Here is a 17,689-nt window from a genome sequence, read left to right on the forward strand (position 1 = left end):
TAAGACAATGGTCACCTTTTTTTTCACTCTCATGGTCTCACCAGTGTCGGGTGGAGTTTTCCAGAGGCTCTGTGATGTTTATCATGACAGAATGAATGCGGAGCCAGATATAAGGATCCAGCTGTCTTCCGGTAAGCCAGATGTTAAAGAAATTTGCAAACATGTAAGGCAATGCCACCCGTACCAACTTTTCTCGTTTCGGAAAATATTTTCATAAATAATGCTACTTATTTCAGCATGTAAGAGGCTATTATTGCTATTTTTAAATGAATCAAGAAATAATTTGACTCTGTTTTCACTTCACATGCAGCAAATATTAGCCGATAAAACCAATTTAAACCAAATCTCCTTAGGGGACTCAATTTTTCAGAGCAAAAGGGATCTTGAGACCAAAAATTTTGAGAAACATTGGAACAAAACCTATAAATTAATACTGGAAAGTACACTGTAGTTCGTTGATATATTGTGTAGCTATGTCACATACATGTATTAACAGTATTACCTGCTTTTTAAAAAACTTTTTTAAATGTTTATTTTTGAGAGCGAGAGCTTGAGTGGGGGAGATGCAGAGAGAGAGACAGAGACAGAGACGGAGAGACAGAGGATCAAAAGGAGGCTCTGCACTGAAGGCACAAAGCGCAATGCGGGGCTCGAACTCATGAACCGAACCCATGAGATCAGGACCCGAGCTGAAGTCTGATGCTCAAAGAACTGAGCCACCCAGGCGCCCCAGTACTATCTGCTTATTGAACTCTGTGTAGTTCAGGTCATAGTATGGGTTAAGTCATTTTCAACTAATCATTTTTTTTTAAGTTTATTTGAGAGAGAGAGAGAGGGCGGGGGGGAGGGGCAGAGAGAGAGAGGGAGAGAGGGAATCCCAAGCAGGCTCCACGCTGCCAACACAAGGCCCGATACGGGGCTCCAACTCACGGACTGAGAAATCACGACGTAAGCCGAAATCGAGTTGGACGCTCAACTGACTGAGCCACCCAGGTGCCCCACAGCTAGCCATTTTTGAAATTCATTCCTTCACGTACTCATAACAAACGTTTGAGTCTCTATTCTGTGGCAGCCGCCATGGTAGGCTTCGGACAAGACGCAGCTCCTGCTTTCCAGTAGCTCACCGGATGGAGACAGCAGAGAAGTCAACGGGCCATCTGTACACAGTGCGAGGGGAGCCACGAGAGGGGGGCCGTGTGCTATAAAAACCTACATAAACACCTCATCCAGTCTGGGGCAGTAATGGGGCGGGGTTCCCAGAGATGTTATCTGACCTCTGACCTGAGGCATGACTAGGAGTTAACCCAGAGAGGGCGCTTCGGGAAGAGGAAACCAGGGAGGAGAAACAGCCCTCTGAGATAGTTTGCAATATACCTCCCGACCATAGGCAGACAAATGTGTCTGCTCATTTCAGAGGGGGTGAATTACTGCCAGGGCGTGTGGGCTTCGTGGTAATGGACTTTGAACAACACCTGCTCGAAGGAACATTCCTTCCACAAGGTCCGCCCTCCACCTCTGTGACTTATAAGGAGATTATAAAGGGCTACCAGATGTCCGGGACTGTATGGAACACATTTTCTTAATGGTAGGCAGGATCGGGGAACTTGTTCCTCTCCCTGCCGCGTATAGAGGGAGGCAGTCACCCTGAGCCACTAGTCTGTCGTGCTCATCTGCATTAAGAGCCACTATTCTTGGGGCACCTGGGTGGCTCAGTCGGTCAGGTGTCTACCTTCGGTTCAGGTCTTGATCTTACAGTTCGTGAGTTCGAGCCTCGCATGGGGCTCTGTGCTAATAGCTGTGTGCTGACGGCTCGGAGCCTGGAGCCCGCCTCAGATTCTGTGTCTCCCTCTCTCTCTCTGCCCCTCCCCAGCTCATGCTCTGTTTCTCTCTCAGAAATAAATAAACTTAAAAAAAAATTGTTAGAAGAGCCACTATTCTCCAGAGCTACAATGTAAATACAGTTTCGCACAGATCACTGAAAGCATGGCCCAGATTCCAGAATGGTGCTCAGCCCTAGGGCAGCAATTGTTGGCAAACCGTGGATTCTACCTGTGGGACACCAGCTTCAGAACAGTGATGGCACCAATGAGAAGTCCTAAACTTTATCAAATATACAGGCTGAAGCACAGAAATTCAATCTTATGTTTCATTACGGTAAATGTCTGAGTCACCAAAATACTGGTTTCCTCATTGAATGGCCAAACCCTGCCACATTCCCTGGAATAGGACCAGACGCACCCAAGGCATGACTCAGAGGGAACTCAGACAACAGGGAACCCAGTCACAGGATCAAGTCCAACTGCAGCAATAACTCAGGGCTGTGCCCCCAGAATGAGGAGCCAGAGCAACCTTTATAACTCCTTTCCATCTTAAGTCTGGATTGTCCCTAGGAGCCAGGTACACTGGGATGAAGCAGATGGAAAATTAACTGAAATTAAGAGTCCAGTGCTAGTACTGTCCTGATGAGAACACTCCTTTTTTGTTGTTGTTAGCTTCCAGATATATGAAAGTGCAGGATACAAAACCTACATACAAAAATCAGTAGCGTTTTCTATACGCGAACAGCAAATTATCTTAAAGAAAATGATCCCATTTACTATAGAATTAAAAGAATGAAAACATTTAAGAATAAATTAAACCAAGGAGGTGAAAGATCTGTACACTGAAGACTAAAGACACTGATGAAAGAAATTGAAGAAGATACAAGTAAATGAAAAGATATCTCGTGTTCATGGACTGGAAGAATTAATATTGTTAAAAGGTCTATGCTACTCAAAGCCAATGCAATCCCCTATTAAGATTCCACTTTTCACAGACTGTGCTTTTTCCAGAGGTAGAAAAAAATCATCCTAAAACTTATATGGAACCACAAAAGACCCCCCCAAAGCCAAAGCAATCCTGAGAAAGAAAAATAAATCTGGAGGCATCACACTTGGTGATTTCAAACTATATCACAAAGCTATAGTAATCAAAACAGTATGGCACCAGCATAAAAACAGACAGACCAAATGAAATGGAATCGAGAGTCCAAAACAAACCCACGAATAAATAATCAACTAATATTTGACAAAGGAGCCAAGAATGCTCAATAAAGAAAATATAGAGGTGCCTGGGTGGCTCAGTCAGTTCAGTATCCAACTCTTGATTTTGGCTCAGGTAATGGTCCCAATTTCCTGAGATTGAGCCCCACATCAGATTCTGGGCTGAGGGTGGAGTCTGCTTAAGATTCTTCCCCCCCACCCCCAGCCCTCTGCCCCCTCCCCTACTTGCACATGCTTCTCTCTCTCGTTCACTCTCTCTCTCTAAAGAGAGAAGAAAAAAGAAAAGAAAAGAGAAAAAGAAAAGACAGTCTTTTCAATAAATGGTTCTGGGAAAATCAGACATTCACATGTCAAAGAATGAAACTAGACCTTACACTACTTACACTTACACTATCTTACACTACTCACAAAAATTAACTCAAAATAAATTACAGACTTAAATGTAAGGCCTGAAGCCATAACACTCCTCAGAGAAAACACAGGGGAAAAGCTTCTTGACATAGGTCTTGGCAATGATTTTTTTAGGATATGACGCTTAACGCACAAGTATCAGAATAAAAAACAAACAAGTGAGATTACACCACATTAAAAACTTCAGCACAGCAAAACAATCAACAAAATAAAAAGACAACTTATGGAATGGTAGAAAATATTTGGAGATCATATATCTGATAAGGAATTAATATTCAAAATATATAAAGATCTCATACAACTCCATAGCAACAAAACAAACAAAAGAACCCAACAAACCTAAATAACCCAATTGAAAATGGGCAGACGATGTAAGTATACATTTTCCAGAGAAGATATTCAAATAGCCAAGAGGTACCTCTAAAGGTGGTCGACATCCTCAATCATCAGGAAAATGCATATCAAAACACAATGAAATATCACCTTATACCTGATAGAATGGCTATCACTAGAGATAACAAGTGTTGGCAAAAAAGTGGGGAAAAGGGAACACGTGTGCCCTGCGGGTGGGGATGTATATTGGTGCAGTGACTCTGGAAAACAGAACGGAGTGTCCTCAAAAAAATTAAAAATAGAATTACCATATGACCCAGCAAATCTACTTCTGAGTATTTATCTGAAGGAAGCAACATCACTTATCTCAAAAAGATATCTGCAGCCCATGTTCATATTCACAATAGCCAACAAGTGGAAACAACCTAAGAGTCCATTACAGATGAATGGGTAAAGAGAACGTGGCATATATGTATAACGGAATACTATTCAGCCATAAAAAAGGAGATCCCGCCATTTGCAACATCATGGATGGACCTTGAGGGCATTACAGTACATGAAATAAGTCACAGGAAGAGAAACGCCTTATATGTGGAATCTAAAAACTGAACTTAGAGAAACAGATTGGTGGTTGCCAGAGGTGGGGGTTGGGGGGTGAAGGGCGGTGGGCGAAATGGGTGAAGGTGATCAAAATATACAAACTCCTAGTTTTAACAAATGTCCTGGGAATATAATATACAACATGGTGACTATACTTAGCAATACTGTATTGTATATCCGGAAACTGCTAAGAGAGCCGATCTTAAAAGTTTTTATCACAAGCAAAAAATTTTGTAATTAGGTTTGGTGATGGGTATTCACTAGACTTACAGTGGTGATCATTTTTCATTTTACAATATACACATATATATCAAATCATTTTGTTGTACACCAAAAGTGAATACAATGTTAGGTGGCAGTTATAGCTCAATTAAAAAAAAAAAGATAAGTGAAAGCCACTAAGTGTAGGAATCACAGGAAGGTACCAAATTATTTCATATGCTTCCCCTCAAGCCAATCTAAGGACACCATTGCCCCATATCGCATTGCTTACATACCCTTACTGAAGGTGCCTTTTTACTTGTAGCTCTTTGACTCTTTTTTTTTAATGTTTATTTATTTTTGAGACAGAGATAGACAGAGCATGGACGGGGGAGGGTCAGAGAGAGAGGGAGACACAGAATCCGAAGCAGGCTCCAGGCTCTGAGCTGAGCTGTCGGCACAGAGCCCGACGCGGGGCTCGAACTCACGGACCGCGAGATCATGACCTGAGCCGAAGTCAGAGGCTCAACCGACTGAGCCACCCAGGCGCCCCAACTCTTTGACTTTTTAAACTAGGCTCTTAAGAGGCCAGAAAATAAACTGCGTTGGAGGACAGTAATAGACAAGCATGGAACAAAAACCCTTCGGTGAGAAAGTTTTTTAATTTCTACAAAACGACTCAGCATCAACTCCACCTTCTCCCACTTCCCCATCTAGGTGCAATCATCAATCCAGAAATCTTCATTTCTGGAAAAAAGTCCCGTGGGAAGAAACAAAGGAAGCCCACTAGCCACAAAGCCAACCTCCCTCTGAGTTAGTAACGGAATGCTCTGGTGGGAGGGAAGGGGCGCCAGTGACCTTGCTGAGCCCAAAAGTACACCATGGAAACCTTGGACATAAGAAGAACCTTGAGCAGACTCCCTCTACTGAAAACACGAACCCCCAAGCTAGTTCTGAGCCTTCCGGAGGCTCTTGTGCCCGGCCGGGTTTGTGATGCAAGATCTTGCTGCTTGGCAAGAAGCCTGGTGCTCAAAAAACTTCTCAACAACAAGATAAGACGTGATTGGCTCCTCTGCGGGCACCGTAAGAGCACCAGTTAACTGCTTAAGGCTTAAATAAAGAGACAAAGGAAACCTATGGGTTCTGTTCATAGTATTGGCCCAAACTCGCTTTTTTACGATGAAGTCTGATTTCTGACGCCAGAAACAGACTGACGATGTAACATTTGGCCCCCATTCTATAGAAACACTGTCGCTTTTCGTGACAATGTGCACATTGAGTTTGTTTTCAGAAGCAACTCCTAGACTTTTGGAGGCATGACAGGAGAGGGGGAGGGGAGAGAGGGAATCAACCAAGTAACCTCAAATAACGGAGACGATTTTTATAGGCCAGGTATCGAAAAGCAGAGGGTTCAAAACAACGTATTTGTTAGCCCACGGTTTCTGTGAAGAGCTAACCATCATTTTGTCCTCGCCTGCATTCCCAAGTTGGTTTCATAGAAGGCTTTATTGTAGCCCCGGAGCATTGTTTGGCATTAATTTCTATGACAAGGAACCCAAAACACATGGTGCTGAGAGCAACAAAACAGAGTTAGGGAAACAGTCATGACTTGGCACTAAGTGTGACGAGCTGTAAAAAAGGGAATGTTTCAATATCTGAAGTGGTGTTGACTTCCTATGAACAACCTTTTCTCCTCTAAACAGTATCATATTCTTTTCAGGCACATTTAGAACGCAAGTCAAGCTGTGTTTTATTTTTGATTATAATAAACACAGTCAGTTTACTGTAACAAAGACATACTAGTGGTGACCAGTTGAAAGCCGAATTACAACACCATAAGCTGGCGGGGGTGGGGAGGGGTGAGGTGGCGGGGGCCTAGGGGGTGGGTAGTCAACAGATAAAATAAAAGAGCAGCCGTCTGGAAAGTTCTCTTAAAAGAACATAAAAAGGCAGTGTTTTCTTACGAGACTAACACAGAATGCCAAAATATCTAGCTGGGCTCTTTATTGTGGTCAGTTATGGCAATTTGTAACGAAAAGTAGCAAATCCTTCAAAATATTGGGCTCTCATATTTGCGTTTTTTTTTTTCAAATCTCCATAAAAAAATCCTCAAAAATTTTGTACAGTGCTTTAAAGGGTGACACTATTTCAACACGACAGCGTATCGCATTTATTCGCGTACTAATCAAACTGTTTTCTTAAGACGATCATTCGAAAATGTTGCTAGAGACAGGGGAAGGGGATTAAGAGGTACAAACTTCCCGTTATGAAATAAAGAAGTCACGGGGTTGAAAAATACAGCATGGGGAATATCGTCAATAATATCGTAATGACGTTGTGGGGTGACTCCATTTATTGTAGTGCGCGTAGCTTAACGTATAGATTTGTCAGGTCACGATAGCTGATACACTATAACACTGTGTAAAAACTTCACTACTATAAAACTTCAGTTTTATAAAAAACACTACTATAAGACTTCAGTAAAAAAGTTTATACTTATGCATGCATTCAGATTATTCACGAAGGTGAAATAATCGTTTACAGTAAATGGTTACAAAGAAAACTTTCATGATTAAATGAAATTCCTGATTTCAACTTTATTAGGAAATAATGTAAATCACCTTACCATTTCTTGAACTACTGATTTTTCATAATCAAGCTCACATAGTAATCTGTCTCTACCATCAATCAGCTGAAAAAGAATATTACATTTTCATTAAAGAGAAGAACAGAACACCTAAAATTCCTCCTCAGTAGAACTGAGCAAAAATGTATTTTGCTTTTAAATATGAGAAAAGGGGATCCTAATAGGATTTTGAAAATTTAAATGTCTGTAGATTACCTGTAATAATAATATATTATTATGTAATTACTATATTTTGACTATAAAAGCAAGCAAAATATGCACAGAAAATGCCAATTTATTTACAATCTTCCTTACCTTATCCCGACAAAATATGACGTCAATATGGGGCGCCTGGGTGGCTCAGTCGGTTGGGCATCCGACTTTAGCTCAGGTCATGATCTCGTGGTCCATGAGTTCGAGCCCCGCATCGGGCTCTGTGCTGACAGCTCGGAGCCTGGAGCCTGCTTCTGATTCTGTGTCTCCCTCTCTCTGGCCCTCCCCCACTCACACTCTGTCTCACCCTCTCTCTCAAAAAATAAACAAACATTAAAAAAAATTTTTTTGAATGTGACATCAATAGATAATAAAGCAAGTATAGTCTCTCAAAAAGAGAAATTTTGCTTTTCTCTTTATAGATTTTTGTGTTATATTTATATGCACATCAAAGTATATTCATGCCTAATGAAAACAGCCATCAAGGGGCGCTCCGTCAGGCAGGTGTCAGACTCTTGATGCTGGTTCACATCATGATCTCACAGTCTGTGGGTTCGAGCCCCGCGTCGGGCTCTGTGCTGACAGCTCAGAGCCTGGACCTGCTTGGGATTCTCTCTCTCCCTCTCTCTCTGCCCCTCCCCTGCTCACGCTTGCTCACTGTCTCTCTCTTAAAATAAATAAACACTTTAAAAAAAAAGAAAAAAGCCATCAAAAAGTACACAATGCGGGGCCACCGTACTCCTATGACTTGCTTCAGTATCTTAAATGATTGTTTGCATTCGTGTGTGTCGGATACACTGATAAAATTCAAACCTTGGTTTTGACATCCATTCAATTCAATCAATTCATATGCTCATTAATTTAATACGCATGTATTATTTTATCTAATATATATGTACATATATGTATATGTGTATATATATATATGTATATGTATATATATATAATCTAAAAGGAACACCTTTTAGATGCCAGGCATTTTGTTCATCTATGGAGGTACAGAGAGGAAGTAGAACAGACCCCTTCCTCTGGAGCATCTACACTATGGCAGGAGAGCAATGTGGAAAAAATTGACTAGAATACATAAGAAAATATGTTAACAAATCAAAATTTCAGATGGTCAAAAAGCATAAAGATCCACACATCCCAGCAACCATAATTATGATAAGATGTAACAGGAGAAGCACCATTTGGCAACAGTTGTGAAGGGTACGAGAAAGCGCGACAAGCTGGAGAAGGAAGAAGTCAGAGAAAAAGGCAGACGACACAGCAACTGGAGAGGAGTGTGGAGTCATGGAGGGGTTGGGAAAAGCTTAATGTCATGGGGCCCAGGGTGCAGAGAGAAAGAAATGGCAGGAAAAGAAATAGGAGAGTCAGGTGACGGCACGAGAGGCATTTGATGCCATAATTAGGGGTGGAAGGCAGGACGGTGCAGTGAGAGGAACAGGAGACTGCTCAAATCGAAGCTCTTGCGGGTAAACTAAATCTACGCTTCGAGTCTTAGTTTTCCTGTCTGGAAATTAAGAGAATAAACCCCACCTCAAAGAGTTCTTCCAGAAAGAATTTGAGACAGCAAATGTGAAGGTGTTTTAGGCTGTTCCCGGCATATAAAAATCCCTCAGTGTATTTTTGCGTGGCCTGATTGCATACCGTAGGCAATGGGAAGCCATTGAAGGTTTTAGCATATACAACTAGAGTATGAGAAAACTATGGAGGAGGGTGAACGCTGGATTTGAAAAGGGATGAGTGAGGGCGGAGACAGGAAAGTGAAGTTCGAATCTATGGAAATGATGAGAGACTCAACCACGTCTGGAGCAATGTTGTGACGGAGAAAGGGGACTTGAGATAAATTGTGGGAGAAAAATGGACAGATTGAGCCACGAGTTGGATATAAAGTATAAAGGAGAGCGTAGAGAATGGCCCTAGATTTGTCATCTGTTCTTTTGGATCCATGGCAATGTCATTCATTTAAACTGGGGAACACAGAGAGTCTAGATTCAAGGGATAATGGGTTCAAGTTCTGACACTGGGTTTGCCAAATGTGTAGAGCATTTTTTCAGCCAATAATTTTTAGTGCTGGTGACTAAGAATATAAAGATAAATGAGATGCTTCCTGACCTTAAGGGGGCAAATAGTCCCAGGTATTTGGGGCCCCAGAGGGAGCTTCTAATTACCGTAGGGAGTGGACAGAAACTGTCAAAATGCATGTAATGTTGAAATTAAGGATGAGAATAGAGTGAGAACTATGGACGTGCTATTCAGGGAAATCATGAAGTAGGAAAGGCAGTTTGAAAGTCACTGGTAAACAGTTATGGGAAAGTCTGAGGTCAGCTAGAGAGAAAACGAAGAAGACCAAGGATAAATACAAATCCCAAGAGTAGCGTTCAAGTGGCAAATGGAGGAGGAGAAGCCACTGACAGATCTTGCTTAGGAAGGAATGAAGAAGTGTGTGAAGAATTAGAAGCAAGCATTGCTGCAGAAGACATCTATGACATGGGGTGGGGGGGTGGGGGGGGCAGTAATCCTGTCATATACAGAAGAAAATTCAGGAAGGAAAAAACCTCAAAAGGACTGAAAGCAATGTGCATCTCACTGTGACCTTACCCACAGGAAAAAGTAGCATTGGGGTAATGAGAAAGGGGTGGTAAATACAGGTTTCTTTTAAGTAATATGTGAAGTACAGTAAATGGCAATGACTTGAGATGGTTAGGGTCAATGGATACCACCAAGACGATGGTTTCACTCGGTAGGCTAGAGGGAAAACTTTAAAGGCATTAGAGAGAAAGGGGCTGATGCAGAAAGTTCCAGAAGAGGAGGGACGTAGAGATGAGTCGGGGAATAGATGGAAGGATGAGTCAGGGCAAAGAATGTCCTTCTTCTGTTGAAAAAGAGTAAAGGTGACAGAGTAAGAGAGTGCAGAAGGGAAAAAAATCCAAGAGTCTGCCATGTTGTCCGTGAATTAGGAAGTAGCATGGGGGGATGGAATAAGGGAACTGAGAAAAGTAGTGGAGATTGGAAGACCTGTAGGGGGTAGTAAGAAAGGGTGCTAATTAGATTCAAGTGAAATGATAGGCAGATGGAGGGCGTGGCTATCCTGGGTTAAAACCCCAGGGTCTAGCAATGCCACCACAGGCAAGGATTGGCCCACCGCCACCAGAGCAGGGCTGGAGAACATGGGGACTGGCTAGACAGGAGGCTCCGGAGGTGACTCAGTGGTGTAGTTGATGAGGTAGGGGGCTGGACGGCAGGTTTAGGGAAAGTAAAGGAAGGAGGTGGAAGGAAAGGAAAAGATGTTGTATTAAATCATCATACCTTGGCCTGAAAAGGAGGGTCGCCAAGTTTCCAACGGGGGCCAATTACCACAAACGTCAAGGCCGTTAACCCCAACCCTTCCTGTCCTCTTGAGAGCACTCTTTATCAATGAGGACTTCTGCCATTTGTCCACTCTCTCCTTCTTCTTTCCATTGACATCATTTAAAAATACTCTAGTTTCTTCTTTTAAAAAAATTCCTTCCTCAGACCCGTGTCCCCGTCCAACTACTCCCCTACCGCTTCTTGGCCATCCACAGCCAAACTTCTAGAGAGTTCCCCTTGCCCACCGTCTCCATTTCGGCATTCACCCGGCTTCTCAACTGCTCCAGTGGCTCCAGTCAAATGACTCTCATTAATATTACCAGGGTCACTGTCCTCTTCCCGTTTCAGATCATAGTTTCCCTGGTTTATCCAAGGAACCTCTTAACTGGTCTCTCGAGCTCTCTATTTTCCCCCTTCCCACCCATTTCCTTTCTGAAACAAAGAAATCCAATGAATCCAATCCTTCCCCAATGTCCAAGGCTCCCCAGTGCACTCGGAAGGGAATTCAAACCCCTTGGCGTGAATAATAATCCCCTGCCATGTGCCCTGCTCCTTGCTGCCGCTTGCTCTCACATACCCTTCCGCTATCGCAGATCGCCTGAATTTACTCCCCTTCTGCATGTTTTTGACCCTTCCCACTTCCCATATCCCTTTCCTGGCTTACTAGAGCCTCTCTTCGGGGAGTCGACTCAGTGTCCTTTCTCCAACCTTCCCGGACCCCTTACAATCCATGCTGGGCTCCCCCACGTGCCCCACGGCCGTCTGTGCTGCCCCGCGTCCCGAGGCTGATCACACCCTGGGCTGTGATGTCTGACTTCTGGTCCGACTCCTTCCCAGGAGGACATTCATGTTATGGCCACAGCTGGAGGATAGATTTGATGCAGCTGTTATTAGATTATTGGAATTGAAACATAAAAGTTACTGAATACCATCAAAGACAGTGCTTTAAGCCCTGAGAGATGGCAAGAGGTCAGCCTACCCAGAGACAGGCCTTTTTCAACTTGTTTCTAATTGCATCCAGGGCTAAAAAAGAAAACGTGTCTTATCCAGAGGCTTCCGAACTGCTTCTCCTTCTGCCTGCCATTTCCCAGATTTCCCCCTCTTCCTGCCCCAACACAAATTCTCACCACATGGCTCACCAGATTCCTACCTCATTCGTTAGCCATACCAAATCACAAACAAGTCCACGGGGATATCTCACATTTTATGCATTCACACTCTGTATCCAGCTCCCACACCCTCCTACCTACCTGGAAAGATCAGCTCGAGTGAAAGAGTGTGAGACAGGTGTGGAACTCTTTGAGAAGCCTTTCTAGACCCTTCTGGGTAAAGCTAGACATCTCTTCTCTGTGTACGTACTTATATTATATTATATTATATTATATTATATTCATTATTTCATTATTTCATTGTTTATATTATATTATATTATATTATATTATATTCATTATTTCATTATTTCATTGTTTATATTATATTATATTATATTATATTATATTACATTACATTACATTACATTACATTACATTACATTACGTTACATTATCACACAGCCTAGGGGTTTTTGTCTCCTGCTCTAGACTTAATCTGCTCAATAGCAGGGAGGTGTGTGTGTATGTGTGTGTGTGTGTGTGTGTGTGTGATTTTTGTATCTCAGCAGTAGCACAGTGCCTGGCACTAAAAGGCATCTAATAAACATTAATACATTAATTGATTACGTGGAGGATATTGGAAACCAAACCAGTAAATATCAGTTCTCACTTGTTCAACAATTCTTGCTGTTCAACTGGTACGCTTTCCAGTTGACAAAGCACGTTGGTGTACACTATCTCATTCTGTCCACACAGTCAGCTATGAGAGACAGGAGGAAAGATAAGGCACTGGCCCAAGGGACCATCGTGGCAGAAATGGAAAAGGAACCTACGGTTCGAGATTCTTTCTGCTCAATACCACATTGTGCCTATATTCAATGTTTTTGTGGCGATCCAGTACATATTAAAGAAAGATACAGGATTTAAAAAATGATCAAACAGGGGTGCTTGGGTGGCTCAGTCGGTTAAGCATCCCACTCTTGATTTTGGCTCAGGTCGTGATCTCACAGTTCGTGGGATCGAGCCTCACCTCAAGCTCTGTGCTGACAGTGCAGAGCCTACTTGGGATTCTCTCTCTCTGGCTCTTCCCTGCTTGTGCGCTCTCTCTCTCTCTCTCTCTCAAAAATAAATAAATAAAACTGTTTTAAAAAGTTAAAAAAATGATCAAACAGACTAGGGATCTGCTATATTTGTGTAGAAGAGAGCTGTGCATTAAAAATATGGTGTAAATATATAATTTTAAATTTTATGGTAGTCTTGTGAGAAAAGGTGAGAGAAACAGGTGAAATTACTTTTAATAATAAATTTTATTTATCCAAATATCTATCTGAAAAATTATCATCTCAATGTGTAATAATTAATATTAAAAATCAGTGCTGAGATATTTCACTTACACGAAGTCTTTGAAACCCACTGTGTCCTTTTCACATGTGGCAAATCTCAATTTGGGGGCTAAAATCTCATTGGGAATGTCTGATCTGTATTTAGACTGCATAAAATCCACAGAAGAAAAAGTAGATTCACATACCAAGGTACTTAAAATATACATAAAGGTTTTCCAATATACCGAAACAAGTATCGGTTTTAAAATTTTTTAAATTAAAATGAGATGCAAGTAAGAATTGAGTCCCTCAGTTGCACTAGACATGATTCATGTGTTCAAATAGCCACAGAGGGCTACCTTGGGACAGTGAAGATTTAAGGAAGCTGAGGAAGGATGTAAGGGAAATATTTAAGCTCACAGAGGGGATAACCTGTCATTTGAAGGGCATGTTTTTTATAATCAGTGGCTTGACAGTCAAATTTTTTTGGCCTTAATTTCTCGTGCTCTTCTCAGAGCATAGTAAGCCTACACAATTCATTTCTCCCAGTGACGGTACGGATTGAGCAGTTTCAGAAACATTTAAATAAACTGTGACGGTTCCTTGTAGGTGAAGTGACACTGGAAGCCTGGGACTTCATTTTCAACCATAGACATTGATGCCAAGGAAGTGAAACTTGTCTGTCCACAAACTGTTGTTTTCTCTGTGTGGATGGGACTTGAACGGTCACCACTACAAGTAAGCTGCAGTGCTAGAAAAAGAATTCGCCCTGAAAACTCGTGATGGGTTCAGTTATCAGAGAAAACATCTCCCAACTCTGAGCTTTCAGGTTAACCAATTCTTTAAAACATGGTGCTCAGGGGGCGCCTGGGTGGCTCCGCTGATTAAGTGTCCAACTTCAGCTCAGGTCATGATCTCATGGTTTGTGAGTTTGAGCCCCTCATAGGGCTGTCTGCTGTTGGCACGGAGCCTGCTTCGGATCCTCTGTCTCCCTCTCTCTCTGCCTCTCTCTCTCTCTCTCTCAAAAATAAACACTTAAATCAAATCACATCAAATCAAATCAAATCAAAAGTAGTTCTTAGGGGCGCCTGGGTAGTTCAGTCCATTGAGTGCCCAACTTCAGCTCAGGCCATGATCTCACAGTTTGTGAGTTCGAGCCCTGCATCGGGCTCTGTGCTGACTGTGTGGAACCTGCTTGGGACTCTCTCCTCTCTCTCTCTCTCTCTCTCTCTCTCTCTCTCTCTCTCTCTGCCCCTCCCCCACTCATGCTTTCTCATTCTCAAGTTTAATAGATAAACTTACAAAAATTAAATTAAGATAAAAAAATAATTCTTAAAAGCCATTTACCTAAAACCCAAGAATACCCTGAACTGTAAAATCAAGTTGAAATTTGGACCTAAACTTAAGCACAGGTGGCCGTTTCCTGGGCTCTAGAAATAAAGCTAGTGCACTGAGGAACTGAATGTTTAATGTTATCCAGTTTTAATTAATTTTCATTTTTTAAATTAATTTTCATTTTTAATTGACCCTCGATTCAGCTAGCAGAAAGCATTTATGTTTATTCGGAACAATTCAGGGACGTAAATACACATTTTCGCCTGTGAATTTCACCTCTAAACACATTCTCATCCTATGGATCACTGAAAGAGCATCTGTAAGGGTGCCAGGCTCTGTGCTCAGCATTGGCAATGTACCAGAGATGGAAAAAATACTGCTTCTGCCCTCGTGGGGCTTACAGCATGGCAGGGAGGACCCACCATCACTGAAAATGTGTCGATGGCTATGGTACAGAGAGCGAAGAAACCCCAAAGCAGGGGCGCCTGACCTGTGCGAGGGCGCAGAACCGCTGAGGTCCTGCTGCATTGGATGCTCTAGGAGATCTTGACCTTGGCGATACCAAAAGAATTCCCTGTTCTAAATACAGATTTCCTGCACAACATAAGCCCAGTACACCCACACCACAAAATGAACACGCGGCCACATCTGGGCTGAAAATAAGATTGTTCGTTGTTGATAATAGAATTTTTCCCCAGGCACATCTTGGGACCTCCTTGTCCTGTAACTTTTCTTTCCTTACAGTCAACAAGGTAAACACTCAGCTATCCCAAAGAAAAAAAGTCTCTGCACATTAATTCATTTTCAAGATGGAATCCTTATGGATCACCAGAGACCCTACCTAAAAAACGGGAGAGATGAAACACAGAAATGGATCTTTCTCTGTACCTCGGGACAAGCGGGATGCAGTGTTAAGCCACCGATAGTGCTGATATTTCAGCGTAAAGGAGTCGTTCGTCGATGTAAAAAGTTACAGTACCTTTTGAATAGTTCTATGATCTTTTGCTGCCATCTCTTTCAGAGTTATAATTTCATCTTCTGTAAACAAAAGGAGAGAGAGGCCAAGCATGAAATTACAAACTTATGGCCCTGTATTCAAACTCCCTGCTCCGGGACAGGCTGTATGCGGCTGGCAGGCGTGGTGGACTCGAGTCCTAGCAGGACTGTGACCTTCACAACTGCCCTTGACATTCACAGCCTTCTTCCTGCTGTTCAGACGGCTGGTCAGATAGGGATTAAGAACTAAGTTCAAGATCCAAGTGTGGCCGAGGGCTGAAAGCTTTTCATCAATACTAGCAAGGGACATTTTTGCTGTTAGTCACAGCCAATACAAAGTGCTTTAGCAGGTGGTACTTTGGGACACAGTAAGAACCACCAGAACCTGAAAAAGCGTTATTACACCACATTAGAAGGAAAATGAAACTGCACTGGCAAGGCATAATTTATATTCAAGGGATATTGTAGTATCTCTGGTTTTATCAACGTTTTGCTGTAAGGTTTTTTTTTTATTGCTTATTCATTGCTTTTCATAACTGCAGGTTAGGGGAACACTATATAATTAACATAAATACGAAGATAACAGGAAGTGAAAAAATACTTCAAAACACTTCAACTTTGGTGATTTAAATGCAACTTTTGCCAACGTTTATGGTTTGGAGAAAAAAGGGGGGTGTATAAAGCATACACAGGGAAATTTGTGCTTTAAATCTGAATCCAAAATTGCAGATAATTCCATAGTAAGTAGTAGCATATTTTTTCCGAAAGGGCTAACTCTGTGTCTCCGCAAAGCATACCCCAATCTGCGTGTTAAGTATTTAAATGTCATAACTTTTAGATAATCAGTCAATCATATGGAACAGAAATCAGCAAAAGTTTCCGTTTATAATATTTCTAAGCAAAAAAAAAAAAAAAAAAATCCTCTTTCCCAAGCAAGGAATGCCATCTTCAGTGAAAATCAAACAGATCTTGTAAACGTAAATAACCAAGCAAATGTACATTTGGTAAGGACAAATAGAGCTATGGATTTTAGGAAGTGCCCGATGCATAGGTTTTTCTCCAAGATGACTGTAAAATGTTACCTAATACTGCATTTTCCCTTAGATTGAGTCGGATTGCTTCTTCGAGCTCTGAAACGATTTGAAGCAGCCTCTCGTTTTCCAGTTTGTACTCCAAATCCTCTCTTTCTAGAGCTGTCTCTCTGGCAAAAGCGTCCTGAAAAGATGGGGAATCCCGTACTTCTAAGCACAGAGCCAAGGATTTAAATATGCAACACGAGACAATACAGATACAGAAGAGCTATCATATAATTTTCTGAATTCTATTACACACTTATAATATGAATAGTAAAAAGGAAGGAGATTAAATAGAGCGCGCTGGAAGAAAGGCTGTGGTACATTCCGTACAAAGACCACAGCCCATGGGGACATTTTATTGACAGGAATAATGCATATCATACTGTTTGTGTGCCCTCATCATTCAGGTCAATTCATTACGGAGGCTGTGTCCGGGGAGGCAGCTGGGGCCCCCCCCACCCACACCCTTCCCCCTGTGTGTGTCTGAAGTGCTGTCCGCCTGTAACTAGGCAGACTGGGGAGACCGGGACGGGCAGCGCCAGGGGGTAGCAAAGTGCACGGCGAAGGAGGGGGGCTTGTTGCCTTTGTGGCATTTCCCGGTGTCAGCGTCGCCAGTGTCATGAGGAGCACATCACATGTCAAAGTGGTGACGTTTTCAGGCCGGGAGCCGCATGGAGTCCATCAGGCACACGGATATCCACACAGTTGGTTTTCTGCCTCGTGGAGGAACCACCCAGAGGCAATTCACATTCTGAACATTAACATGGCTTTGCATGCCTGTCACACTGGGGCTGTGCAGGCGTTGAATGCTATTGAAGACTTCGGTTTAAATCTCTATGCAAACAGTGATTACCTTGTAAGAAGGTTTCAGGATAACTTACAACAAAAGACTTTAAAGTTATAGTTTTAGTAAAGCAAACTCATTTACATTTTTATTATGTGCGTCTTTTGTTTAAATCTCGCCTTGTCCGTTATGGGAGAGGCTTTTTCTTACGCAATAGAAGCTTATTGGGAAGCTACTCTTCCTTTCTTCTTCTTCTTCTTGTCCGCTTCAAAGCTATTGAAACACATCTGAATATGCTCGCTTATG

General features: G+C 42.2%; 1 protein-coding gene across 2 annotated transcripts in view; it reads right to left on the reverse strand.

Moving 5' to 3' along the window:
* Nucleotides 1–17,689, reverse strand: part of CB4H10orf67 (chromosome B4 C10orf67 homolog) — a 163,160-nt gene that overhangs the window by 77,825 nt on the left and 67,646 nt on the right. For both annotated transcript variants that reach the window (XR_008299952.1, XM_027073637.2), the window contains exons 6-8: nucleotides 16,606–16,738; nucleotides 15,507–15,565; nucleotides 7,213–7,278 (exon numbers count right to left, since the gene is read on the reverse strand). Coding sequence is in view for 1 of the 2 variants with exons in the window: in XM_027073637.2 (XP_026929438.2) it covers nucleotides 7,213–7,278; nucleotides 15,507–15,565; nucleotides 16,606–16,738 (258 nt within the window). In the remaining variant the exon portion in view is untranslated. The remainder of the gene's footprint in view (nucleotides 1–7,212; nucleotides 7,279–15,506; nucleotides 15,566–16,605; nucleotides 16,739–17,689) is intronic.

This window comes from Acinonyx jubatus, chromosome B4 (genome assembly GCF_027475565.1).
Source record: "Acinonyx jubatus isolate Ajub_Pintada_27869175 chromosome B4, VMU_Ajub_asm_v1.0, whole genome shotgun sequence".
Classification (NCBI taxonomy): Eukaryota; Metazoa; Chordata; class Mammalia; order Carnivora; family Felidae; genus Acinonyx; species Acinonyx jubatus.